This window comes from Eucyclogobius newberryi, unplaced genomic scaffold (assembly GCF_026437365.1).
Source record: "Eucyclogobius newberryi isolate DKJ021-1_F unplaced genomic scaffold, fEucNew1.0.hap1 SCAF_17, whole genome shotgun sequence".
NCBI classification, from domain to species: Eukaryota; Metazoa; Chordata; class Actinopteri; order Gobiiformes; family Gobiidae; genus Eucyclogobius; species Eucyclogobius newberryi.
Genome location: NW_027315801.1, coordinates 31,558,115 through 31,571,262, shown reverse-complemented (window position 1 = coordinate 31,571,262; position 13,148 = coordinate 31,558,115). Strand labels below are relative to the sequence as shown.

Here is a 13,148-nt window from a genome sequence, read left to right as displayed (position 1 = left end):
CTCAACCACCAGTTTCTTTACAGGTACAATGGACTTCCCTATCTTGTCAACTTCCCCACATAACAGAAAAAAATAATCCCTGCAACTAAAATTATCACGCACATAAAACCTATACTAAACACTGACCTTCTCTCTTGGTGTATATACATGTATAAATGCAATATTATACATGTATATACATTTATGTGTGTATGTCGACAACTCTCCGCCTATGCCAGGCCTATTCCCTAGTGAACCTCACTTCTAACAGTCTGGAACCTCTTTTGCTTCTCTGTTTTTGTGTAGGTGTCTATAGTCAGCCTTGTAGCTAATGCGCTGGGCTACTCCGATCTAGGGCCCATTAAATCACTCAGGACACTAAGGGCCTTGAGACCCCTCAGAGCCTTGTCACGTTTTGAAGGGATGAGGGTAAGATCCAAAGCTAAGCAGCTGATCCTTCCGCATGCCCATTCAACAGTTTAAAGCATGCTAGAACTGATTTAAAACCTCAGGACAAAAAAAACTCCAATTTATTGGGGGATTTTTTCGAAGCAACCAAATGAAAGCCAAAAAGTCACCTTTCCATGCGCAATCCCGTACCATGCCTTTGTTAGAGCTAAACAATAAGTCATGATGCAGCTGGGAACTGACTTAAGTTAAATATCCTCTCACAAATTGAACATTGGAATTAAAATGTATATTTACAACTAAATCCAAAAGAAAAAAATAGAAAAAATCACAAAGCTGCCTCATCACAAAACTGACAAATAAAGAATCATTCTATTTTCTTCTTCTTGATTCGCCAAAGTCCGTGTGAAATTTGTCAAGGCTAACAAAACGTTCATGCCATCTCATAGAGCATTCAAATCAACAATTAGCTGATTGTCAACCACTGCTTTCAAATGAGTCCCCCCCCTGTCACATGCCCCCTGTCACATGCCCCCTGTCACATGCCCCCTGCTCCATAACCCTCTCCCCCGCTCATATCTCACTGCATCTGACGCTGAGAACAACCAGCAGGAACCAGGCAGCGCCAAACCACTCTTCTGTTTCATAGTTTACATGATTAAATATCCATGGAGATATACTTGGTTCAACCATCTCTTCCCACATACATTTGATTGGTGGTCCCTGTGACTGGCGGCAGTGTTAGGTTGCACCTGGTTGTTGTCACTGTAGAACCTTTTGTTTCTTTTTCTTTCCCTTCAAACATTTTCACCCCTCTCCTTCCCTCTCTTCTCTGACTGATTGCCTTGTCCTCTAGTTTGAGCTTTTCTTCACCTACTTCAATCAGCCCAACACTCACTCATCCTTCTCTTCCTCCTCCTCTTCAACCTGTCCCCTCCACTGCTCCCTCCATCAACCTGGTTCGACTAGGACGAGCCAAGAGAGGGTCACATGATTCTCCTGCTTGTCCAGGATCTTTCTGCATCCAAGACTCAGACAGAAACCACACACATACAGTGTTGTGGCTTTGAGAGAAACAAATATATATACAAGCTTCTGCCATTACAGTGTTTTACATTGCAGCATTAGTCTAGCTGAGCTGTTGGAAGCTTCTGAAAGGAAGGTAAATATTAGTTTTCCACAAAATAGAGACAGGTTGATCTTTAGATGTAATTAAAAGCACCTCTCTCTTTGCTTGCAGAAACTTGGCAAATATGAAAAGCTGCCATTTCCCACAAGACATTAGCTGTCATGCCATGGCACATATAGCACAAATAGCAGGCCCTGGCTTCCTGTTGCCTTCCACTCCCACAGGAAGTGAAAATGGAAGGCAACAACTGTCCACTCAAACTGTAGATGGCTCATATACAAATACAAGAGTTTTTTATGTACACAAAGCCCTTGTGTATGTAGTACCAAAACTCCCATCCCAGCAGGAGATGTGGGCTTGTGTCATTATATGTACTACATTCATATCCAGTTCTCCAGTGAGTAAAGGTGATGCTGTTGCATGGAGCAGACATCAATGCTTTTAGGCCCTGGATAGGCATTATGGATGATAAAGCTTTTATTTTACATCTATGATCAATATTTTGGATGCACCCATGTCATTTTGGGTTTGTACATGCTAGAATACCTTTATTATGGGGCTTTTGTAAAATGTCAACTCTGCCCTTTGAATGTCCTCACTCTGTGGGGTGTATGTACGTACAGGTCAGAGTGGCCCAGCCTGACCAAAGGGACAGAGAGGGACTTGATCCTGCTGTATCACTTATACTATAATGTTTATGTTCATTAATGGAGTTGCCATTTTTGTTTGAATTGAATAGAGCCAAATTAAAGTCAAATAAATGAATAAATAAACAGAGTTTGTTGGAGAGCTGACAGCCAGTGTGAGACAGATTTTAAAACTGGAGGTAGGTGACAAGCATTTTTATACTAATTATTTTTGAATGGCACTTGACCCATCCACATCTCCAAAAGACTGACCTCAGCTAGACTCCAGGCTGATTTCACACTCTTAATAAAATAAATACAAATACAGCTTTGTTGTAGATCCACTTTATTGACTAGTTTAGCAGCATTTCTACAATATTTTTATATTTATAGAACAAATCTAATTGGCTGATTTGACACATCAATGATCTCCTCAGTCATTATCTCCATACTCACTCATTACTCTGTTTATTTATTGATTGATTTGAGCGGTTCTTGAGATTGCACAATGCCATGTAACACGCATGTAGAATAACTGCTGATGCACATTTTGCATTTTGAAAGCCATTTTCCCTCTTTCTGAGAATGCTTTCCGCATAGCATGACGTATTTCTGTATTAATCTTTAAAGTGGTTCAATTTGACTCCATATGGAGCTCAGAGTCTTTCTCTTAGTGAGTAATACAGCCTTTGCTCTAATTACAATTCAATACAAATAATTGATTTCACCAGGGAGGCCCTGATGAGTGAAGACTGTGTACTTACTAAGAGAGTCCTGCACTTCAGCTCCTGAAGCTGTTATGAAGAGGGAATATGGCTCCACAAAATAGACATGCATGCTCAGCTGTGCCTGCGAGCTGCTGCTCGGCCTGCCTAACACTGGTAGTGAGCTGAGCTTATGATTACTTATACAATTACCACCAGGAAATCACTTTGAAAGGCTAGAAATGTGACGTTTTGTGGGTGGGGTGGGCAAAATATTTTAACATTTGACTTGTATTGTTAGGTCACTTCATGGTGCTATGGTAATGAAATCTAGTCTTTGGTCAAATCTGCCACATGAGATATTTTATTTTTATAAGGTTGTCTAGGTCGAATACATTTAAATTCAAATGAAGATTGATCTGTGTCACCTAGTTTGTGTTTATAATTTTTGTGATAACCCAGTTATAATTCTTCTCTAGTTAATACTGTTTGACATGAGCACATAGCTTTGGGGATATTCATTATACTTTTTAAAACCACAGATTTCTGTTTTTTAGCATCAGTATACTGTACTGTCTATACATGAGTATGAGAGTATGTTCAGTCCCATCAACACTTCTCTAAGTAGAATGGAACACACTGCTCTCTGACTGCAGTGCACAGGGTGCATTGTGTCAGCCTTTTGTAGACAAAATGATAAGGTTGAAGTGGATTTTTAAGAATCTAGATGTATTAAAGCTCATGCCATAGCACTATGTTGTGATGTAGGGCTGAAGGACACTGGTTTGTTGCTTCTCACAGTCTCTTGTCTCTTCTTTCCTGGTTTGGTCTATAGGTGGTAGTCAACGCCTTGGTGGGTGCCATCCCTTCCATTATGAATGTGTTGCTGGTTTGCCTCATCTTTTGGCTGATTTTCAGTATCATGGGGGTCAATCTGTTTGCGGGCAAGTACTACTACTGTTTCAATGAAACATCAGAAGAGTACTTTCCTGTTGATATTGTCAACAACAAGACAGAATGCCTGGAGCTTATCAAAAATAATCACACTGAGGTTCGGTGGAAGAATGTCAAGATCAACTTTGACAATGTGGGAGCTGGATATCTTGCACTTCTACAAGTGGTGAGACATTGGCTGTTGTCATCTACCTGTTTTCATTCTGTATATGGCGCATGTTAAATATTTTCCCAATTTGCCTTGATTCCATCCATTTAAAGTCCGCTGTGGTATATATGTGTCATTCATTTGTATTTTCTGTGTGTCTCCATGTCTATTTCTTTGTATCTGTGCACAAGCTGTACCACACGCTGAAAAGGTGTTGATTTTTGTTTGAGTACTCTACTTTTTCATTCATTTTGACTAGTTCACCTGTTTTAAATGTTAATTTTCTTTTACAGGCAACTTTTAAGGGTTGGATGGACATCATGTATGCAGCTGTTGATTCCAGAAATGTAGGTCATATTATTCTATTCCCTATTACTCTTTATGCTACTAATGACACTAATGCCATTCCGTATCTTTTTCAGGTGGAAGACCAGCCGGCCTATGAAGTGAACATTTATATGTACATCTATTTTGTAATTTTCATAATTTTTGGCTCCTTCTTCACTCTCAACCTGTTCATTGGTGTGATCATTGACAATTTCAACCAGCAGAAGAAAAAGATAAGACCTTTTCTTGCTCAAATTATTACCATATTTGATTGATTCTGATACAGATTATGACCAAATCTTGTTTTGTCCCTTTACTTTGGAGGTCAAGATATCTTCATGACAGAAGAACAGAAAAAATATTATAATGCAATGAAAAAATTGGGCTCCAAAAAGCCACAAAAACCTATCCCACGACCAACGGTGAGCTGAATGTTTATTCTTGTTTTAAAATAGTCAAATGTATTTTAAACACATGCACTTCTGTCCTTCTGTAGAACATGATTCAGGGGATGGTGTTTGACTTTGTGACGCAGCAGGTCTTTGACATCACCATCATGATCCTCATTTGCCTCAACATGGTAACCATGATGGTGGAAACAGATGATCAATCCGATGAAACTGAGATGGTCCTGTACTGGGTCAACTTCATCTTCATTGTAGCCTTTACAACCGAGTTTCTGCTCAAACTCTTTGCTCTTCGCCATTATTACTTCACTAATGGCTGGAATATTTTTGATGTGGTGGTGGTCATTTTGTCTATTGTTGGTGAGTATTTTTTACAATAAGACATATGCCAACATCATGAGAAGATTTGACACATTGATTCTTTTTCTGTTACAGGTATGTTCCTGGCTGACCTGATTGAGAAGTACTTTGTGTCTCCGACCCTGTTCAGGGTGATCCGTTTGGCTCGTATCGGTCGTATTCTCCGTCTCATCAAAGGAGCAAAGGGCATCCGGACTCTTCTCTTTGCGCTGATGATGTCACTTCCTGCGCTGTTCAACATTGGTCTGCTGCTTTTCCTGGTCATGTTCATCTTCTCCATCTTTGGCATGTCTAACTTTGGCTATGTAAAGCATGGAGCAGGAATAGATGACTTGTACAACTTTGAAACGTTTGGCAACAGTATGATCATCTTGTTCATGATTACCACTTCTGCTGGTTGGGATGGTTTGTTATTACCCATCCTTAATTACCCACCAGACTGTGACCCGAACCTGGAGAATCCTGGTACTTCTGTTAAAGGTGATTGTGGAAATCCATCAGTGGGAATCTTCTTTTTCGTCATGTACATTATAATTTCCTTTCTTATTGTGGTTAACATGTACATTGCCATCATCTTGGAGAACTTCAGCGTGGCTACAGAGGAAAGTGCTGATCCCCTCAGTGAGGACGACTTTGAGACATTTTATGAGATTTGGGAGAAATTTGATCCAACTGCCTCTCAGTTTATCACTTTTGCCAAACTGTCTGACTTTGCTGATGCGTTAGAGCACCCGCTCCGTGTGCCAAAGCCAAACACTATAGAACTAATTGCCATGGATTTGCCAATGGTCAGTGGCGATCGCATTCACTGCCTGGATATCCTGTTTGCTTTTACAAAGCGTGTTTTGGGTGACAGTGGTGAGTTAGACATGCTGAGGCAGCAGATGGAGGAGCGTTTTGTGGCAGCCAACCCCTCTAAAGTATCATATGAACCAATCACCACCACCCTTCGCCGCAAACAGGAAGATATGTCTGCCAGAACTATCCAGAACGCTTACCGGATCCACCTCATCCGGCGTGGAATCATCTTCAAGCGCTTCTTTTCGGGCAAGCTTGAAAATGGTGGAAATGAAGAAAAGAAGGAGAGCACACCATCAACTGCCTCTCTTCCTTCTTACGACAGTGTGACCAAACCTGACAAAGAGAAACAGGACGACAACCGAGAGAAGGACAAAAAACAAAAAGATGAATGGGAATCCAAATGTTAGGGTTTAATGACACGACTAAACACACTGAAATGAGACTGAGTCTAAAAATATTGACCCAACAAATGTAGAAAAGTGAATATTTGGACGTAATAACAACAAAACTGACTTGATTGTTTACAGACTCAAATGCACTTGAGGCAGTGTGGTTTCATTTGTCGTCATTGACAACTGAACCAAATACAATCAGCAAAGTTACTGAGGAACTTTGCTGCCGAGAGACCTTGTAATGAGAAACAGAAACAATAACTCACAGTGCGCTGGCCAATGACACACATTTATTTGGGGACCAACTGCCAAGGCACAGAATTCTGTTTATTGATTGGAAAAACTGCAAATCGCTGCCGCCACCAAGCATAGACCACAGCATATTGTTGTTGCTACATGACCAGATCATAGAGACTCTCAAAGAACTGTCAAAGTAGTCGACAGGAGGGTCTAAAACAGTAAACCATCCTCACTGAAAACAATAACAAGAATCAACCAAGTAAGAGTAGTTAGCAAGGCAAGGGGAAAACCGCAACCACAGGCCTTTTTATTGTTTTCTACGTTTACTTAAATCTTCAACGTTTTTGAGCTGCAAACAAGATATAATTTAGCCCATGTCACTAGTCCTTTCATCATCTTTGTTATACTGACAATAAAGAAGGGATTTTTTCTACATGGGCTTTCACACTGACCAGTTAGGGGTCATTAGTCATTGTGACTTGGGCTGAAGGAGACTTGCTCATACCGAGTGTCATATAAATAATGATTGTGCTCGTTCAATGCATAGAAATGACTTGCATGAAGGCATGTTTTGATCAGGAATCATGCATGAGTAATCATAGTCCACAAGACACTAATTCTGTGACCCCAGCTGTGACTTGACTTTACGTTTGAGGCTTTCCACTTGGAATATGATGTGATATAATGGAAGGATAAAGACTGTGGTAATTGATATCTAGATTTTTGGGGAAATGTCAATATTTCTACCTGTGTTTTGCTCTGGAAGGAGTAGATGTTTAAATCCTGTGCAGAATAGTTTTACAGATGAAGGATGTAAGCACTCAGAGACAGAAAGTCCCAGTCTGCCAGCGAGCAACACAAACAGCAGTGTTTTTGCTCTGAATGTTCTGTAGAAAGAATGTGGCATGTTTAAGCGTCAGGTAGATGTATATCCTCATGTTGAGGATGCACAGATCTGGAGACTGCGTATATTCACTGAATCTGGGACTTGATACTTCATTGTTTACTTGCACCCTGTGTTAGTGGACATGTTCTAGCATTGGGAGATCATTCTTTATGCCAAGGTCAATGACGTGCACAGGTCAGGGTCTGTCAATAAACGCCCCTCTTTCAGTGTTTTCTGGACAAGGGGCACATGTGGGCAACGTTTGTGTTCAGCTTTAGTGGAAAACACATTTTATAAGCTTTTTTTGTTTCATTCATTCACTTTTATTTTTATAATTCAAACTTACAAGTGACTGGTGTGTTAGGTGGTGCTTTTGGACAATTTGAGTTGCCAGCTTTATACAAAAATCAAACATTCCAGAGTCCTTCTCTGATTTCCTTGTGATGCAATCATTCTCTGAAAAGTTGTTTTGATAAGTTTGGTTATGCCAAACAGCAGAATGAAAGGAGAATTATCACAAGGACGTACCTTGTCGTGCCTCGTGTGTACGTACAGTGGATAGTTACGAAGGGCAAGTGGTCTTGACTTAGTGCAGGTCATTCAGGGAGGTGGATGGGTAATAATGAACATTGTGGACCAATAAATATGTAAAGTCCCTCCCGTCAGGGTTTGAGACTGACTTCTGTTAAAATAGCAAATGTTCTGGTCTGTGTCAGGATGATGAAAGTCCCATGTCTGTCAGTGTATCATTGTGCTTTTGTGGGACCTCTAAAACACTGTGTGGTGTTTGACCCAGACTCACACCATATCACAAACTGTAGGCTTTCAAATGCTGTCACGCATTTCAAAACAGTTAGCCAGAAATGCAGGTCACAAAGCTGAAACCTGCCGAGATTAAACCATCAGCAGGCCTCATGTAGATGCAGCTATGTGTAAATAAACTGTGGGTGGAGGCGTGTCAATGGGAGAGAAACTACTGCCTCTTTAGATGTTCCTGCCATTTCTTTTCTACACAGGAGGGATTGTCCTGTTTCTAATGGACAGCTGGAGCTAGAAACCTGCCTCCGTCACCACACCACTTGCCATTTGGTGTGTTTAACACTGCCTGTACCAGAAGCCCCTGTCTGTAAAGATATTTGAGGTTTGTTTACAATGTGAGCTCTTGGAATCAGTTAGGCTGCTGCACACTGAAACCAAATACATTCCCAATAGAAAAAACATTGGAGTGAGTAATTTCACCCATGTTCATCTTGGATGTAACATTTTAGAATGATGCATTCACACTTGAAAACATAAAAATGAAAAAGACAAAAAAGAAACAAAGCATATAGTATATGTACAGTACAGGCTGTGATGTAAATGGCACAATCGCTGAAAAAGAACAAACTTTTTTAGAGTGTATCATATTATTTTATTTTACAGGCATGCTTTGTTGTGTTTGTTGTAAATATGCCATTTTAAAAAATGTTACTACTAATAATCAAAAAATGAATAACAACAATAATATAGAATGGCTTCCAGCTCTGCCCTTTGTCACATTTTGTTACCTTTTGGATTTTTTGAGACACTTTTCACTTTGACGGAAAATGAATGAATATATAATATAGATATATAATACAAAAGATTATACATGTATACATATGTCTATATGTATATACATAAAACAGAAGAACACTGTCACATTTAATTTGTATGTGCAACACACTGAGTGGATGTCTAAAAGTTGCTTGTTATGGATTGTAGCCTGTTCATAAAGAAAGGATGTTACCAGCACATTTGTCACGTACTGTCTAATCTCTGTCAGAACTCTTCCCTGGACTCACTCGGCATCATTACCACATGCATATAGTCACCTGCTTTTCCTCCTCACACCTTTTCTGTTGAATGATTTGTTTCTAATGTAACACTCAGTGGCATGTGCCTTTTTCTGCTAAATTGGATGTCAATTCTATAACGAAAAATAATGTGAAGACAAAATAAAAATGACTATAATAATAATAATAATAATATTTTAAACATCCAATGTTGCCACACTGTGGAGGGTGGGGTTTGGGATGAGCACAACATAATTCAGGGAGTCAGAAAAACTGCCGGAGATCATCCCCCACCTCATATAAATATTCAACATTGTGTGATGTGAACAGAAAACAGCTAAATATCCAGTTTTAGTGATGTGTGTCTCCCACTCGGCTTGTGATAAAACAGCTTGCCTTTCTAAAGTCTGTTTCCTCTATATTTATGTTTCCATCTGAAGTTTATTTTTGTATCAATATTGATTCTAAGACACATTCTTTTTTAGCATGGTTTTATTATAATCATTTTAGTTTTACTTTTTGTTGAACAATTAAAAAGTGCTTTTCAAATTGTTGATATCATTGACACCGTGAGAAAAAGAGGATACAATATGAGGTGTGTTGCACAACCACTTGGTAAGAATATGAAAGATTGTCTTTATTTGAGCACGGATCTTTTTATTACCAATAAAGCAGCCTTCCAGTTCCACTCTGGCTTGTGTCAATACATTCTCTTAGTTTCATGAAACATATTCACAATCTTAGCTACTACATGGATGTTTCTATAGACTATATCATTTAGTGATGTTGGGATAGCCCAATCGTTCTGTTAAAATGTAAGAGTGTCATTTTATGATTCATTCAACATTAACACTGTTTCCTTGTGATATCACCATTTAGCGCAGGTTATTTCACTTTAGAATTAGTACAATGTATTATACATGGCAAGTGGATACACCAAACGTGCTGTGAAATGGAGACGATACAAATATAATGCTCATATTGTTATGAGAGTCTAAACTCCCCTTATCATGTCCCGTTATTTTAAGCTTTGCTCTTATTTGCGGTCCACCATATGTAGCTCAGGTTGTCCAAATATCAGGAGAAAGGAGAACGTGAATTCATCCCAAAATTGAAGTCACGTGGGTTTTCCAGCCTCCATCTTGCTCACACGCTCAGCTCTTTCTGCTTTATGTCTCGTTGTTGTCACTGCTTTAGGATTGTACACAGAAGCATTCTTCGATCATTGGCTCCACGCGTGTCTCAGCAGAGCCTGGATGGCAGGTGGAGTGCAGTGAGGTGGAGAAAAGGAGGGATGGGGGAGACGAGGGGAAGGGGCTGGTGGTGCAGTGCAGTGCAGATTAATGATTGCAGCATGCGAGGCTGAGACGGCAGCACACTCCCAGTTTGACCCATACAGTGTCCAGTGTGTCCAGATGAGCAGGTGACCGGTGCTGTCCGTGGTACCAGACCACACCCCCCCCCACCCCGGGGTGGAGCCACGCACAGCCATCAAAACCTGTTTACAAACAGTGACACCTACAGCCGCTGTTCCCGGAGCCTCCCTCCCTTCTCTTCAGTGACATCTCTGGAGGTGACACTGCTCTACAAAATATATATAGGCCTATCTGTCAAACCACTGCGCCCTCACAAACATTTAGACACAGGCAAAATGTAGTTTCCACACGCAGTCCTTCTACAGAAGCCACGTGTACAGTCTGCAGTAAAATGGGGTTTGTCTGTCAAGAGAGACTGTCACCTGTCACTCAGAGTTTAGGCAGAAATGTCCGTGTGAAAACAGCATCAACTGCGTAATAATAAAACTATCCTGATATAGACTAAACTTCAAGAACATTAAAGGATGAAATCACACTTTCACAAAGTCTACTTGAAGTGCTGCGATGCCCAACTACAAAATTGAGCCCGGGTATTTAATTTGAAGACTAACAGTGCTCTCTATTGGTCATGCTCAGTATTTAAGTTCATAATATAAAGGTTTGGTTGATGTGTATTCACATAGTTGTAGGACACAAATGCTTCATGAATGCTTTATTCGCACATGAAACCAAAACGTATAGACCTGAAAAAGTAATTTATTATTACAGCTTTGCATTATTCTCAAAATAGAGACTTACTCATACAAAAAATGACCTCAATACAATGTACTCATTATAAGCAGGTAGGCCAGATGAAACACTTATGGAAGGCTTTGTCCAATATAAAATACATACAATTAAAAAAAGATCCCACACTTGTTATTACCAAACGTAGACAATAATAAATGGTAATTGATGGAACTTGATTTATACTCCTGGAAACTCAAGGACATCTTCATAACATCTAAAATAAAACACAAGACAAATTTAATATAGTTTAATGAATTAAAAAGAACACATTTCAACATTTAGCATAACTGACCTTTCTTTTTTGGTGCTGGCCAGCCACATCACAAAGTCTTTCGCTTTCATTTTGTCGCGGTTCTTGGCAACGTCGCTGGTAAATGTCCCATCTGAATGTCTTTTAAAATTTCGTATAAAACGGTGACCCTTTTCTATATCATATAAATGCCACCTAGAAATAAATAAAATACCAAAGAAAAATTAGATGTAATGAAATGGCATTAACATTCGATTTTATAAAGCACATCAATCTATTCCAGACATTTCTCATGCCAACATACAGTTTAGCCCATCATTAAAATATAAAGTCTATATAAATCACAGGTGATGAGGACAAACACATACCTTGCTGCGCTGCTATGATCTAAAACCATTTGTTTACTGCTTGCACATAGAACAAACAGCATACACCACATGAGCTGGTTCATCTTTGCCCTATAGTAAAAGCATAACAACAATTAGAATAACTATTTGTCAAAAATATGGTTTAGAGGAACAGACAGTACCTTGAAGAACTCTGCGTCGTATCCACTTATGGTCAGTCTATGTGAGTGTTTCTTGGACACATGCGGTGTGGAATGTAAAAAACACTTTTGTGCTTCTCTGCCAGTGGACTGAGCGGGCACAGGATGGTGGCTGTCACTTAAATAAGATGGCAGGTGTCACACTTGGGTCAGGTGCTGCAGCTCATGGCCTTACTGCTCATTACAGTGGATCCAAGCTGACCAGACAGTCGGGTCAGTGGTCAGAGCTTCTCTCTTACTCACTCAGCAGCAGGTGTGAGCTACGTTCTTCTGCAACCTCACTGACATTCTTCTGTACGTCACATAAATGTCACAGTTTCAGCTAAGGCCATCTGTAACCACAGTCTACATTCAAACAACTTTGAAGCTCTTTACATCTGAATGTAGCTTCAAGTATCATTCTCAAGGCTGTCAAGCATTTGAAGGGAATTTCAAGATGTCCTAATTAGCTGATGAGTCAGCCTTTTATGTTAAAAATGAAGGTGAATTGTTTGTGTGACAAAAAGGGCTCAGAGGACAGCCTTGTCTTATTCCTCTATTTATACAAACTCCTGATAATAATTTACAGAAATGTAAATGTCCTACATCCCTTGTAAAATATTTTGACACAGTTAATAAAGAAATTCCCAAATCTAAATATATTCTAATATGAAATAATTGTGTAAAATACTACGTAAAAATCCCTAAATAAGACAAGGCTTTCCTCTGGAATGTTCATATCTAGAATTAGCCTTAGGCTTCTCCCAAATCCAGACTGTTCTTCATCTTGATAATAATAATAACATTTTTTGATGTCAGTACATCCAGGAAATTCCTTTACTTCAATTGCATCAATACAATTTTCATTTCCCACAATAGTTTTTCTTGCCTATATCAAGGATTCTTAACGTTTTTGACCTCAGGGCCCAACTTTTTTACCACAAAAAACATTTAATGATTTAGTATTATATTAATTTGCAGCCCTTAAGAAGGTCCTCGTGGCCCTTTGGAATTCTTGGAATAGGCTTAAGTTTATCATGGAACTGTGACCCTAACCCTTTATAACTTAATTGTTTGAGTTCTATAAATTGA

General features: G+C 39.4%; 2 protein-coding genes across 6 annotated transcripts in view; one reads left to right on the top strand and one right to left on the bottom strand.

Annotated features, from left to right (window-relative positions):
• scn8aa (sodium channel, voltage gated, type VIII, alpha subunit a) overlaps positions 1 to 9,860 on the top strand; it is a 39,643-nt gene extending 29,783 nt beyond the window's left edge. For all 5 annotated transcript variants that reach the window (XM_072450051.1, XM_072450047.1, XM_072450052.1 and 2 more), the window contains exons 21-27: positions 286 to 408; positions 3,682 to 3,966; positions 4,242 to 4,295; positions 4,371 to 4,508; positions 4,593 to 4,697; positions 4,772 to 5,042; positions 5,118 to 9,860. In XM_072450051.1, the coding sequence (XP_072306152.1) occupies positions 286 to 408; positions 3,682 to 3,966; positions 4,242 to 4,295; positions 4,371 to 4,508; positions 4,593 to 4,697; positions 4,772 to 5,042; positions 5,118 to 6,250 (2,109 nt within the window). In that variant the 3' untranslated portion in view covers positions 6,251 to 9,860. The remainder of the gene's footprint in view (positions 1 to 285; positions 409 to 3,681; positions 3,967 to 4,241; positions 4,296 to 4,370; positions 4,509 to 4,592; positions 4,698 to 4,771; positions 5,043 to 5,117) is intronic.
• The window catches only part of rpl10a (ribosomal protein L10a), a 216,846-nt gene that overhangs the window by 192,011 nt on the left and 11,687 nt on the right, over positions 1 to 13,148 (bottom strand). The gene's annotated exons all lie outside the window — the stretch shown is intronic.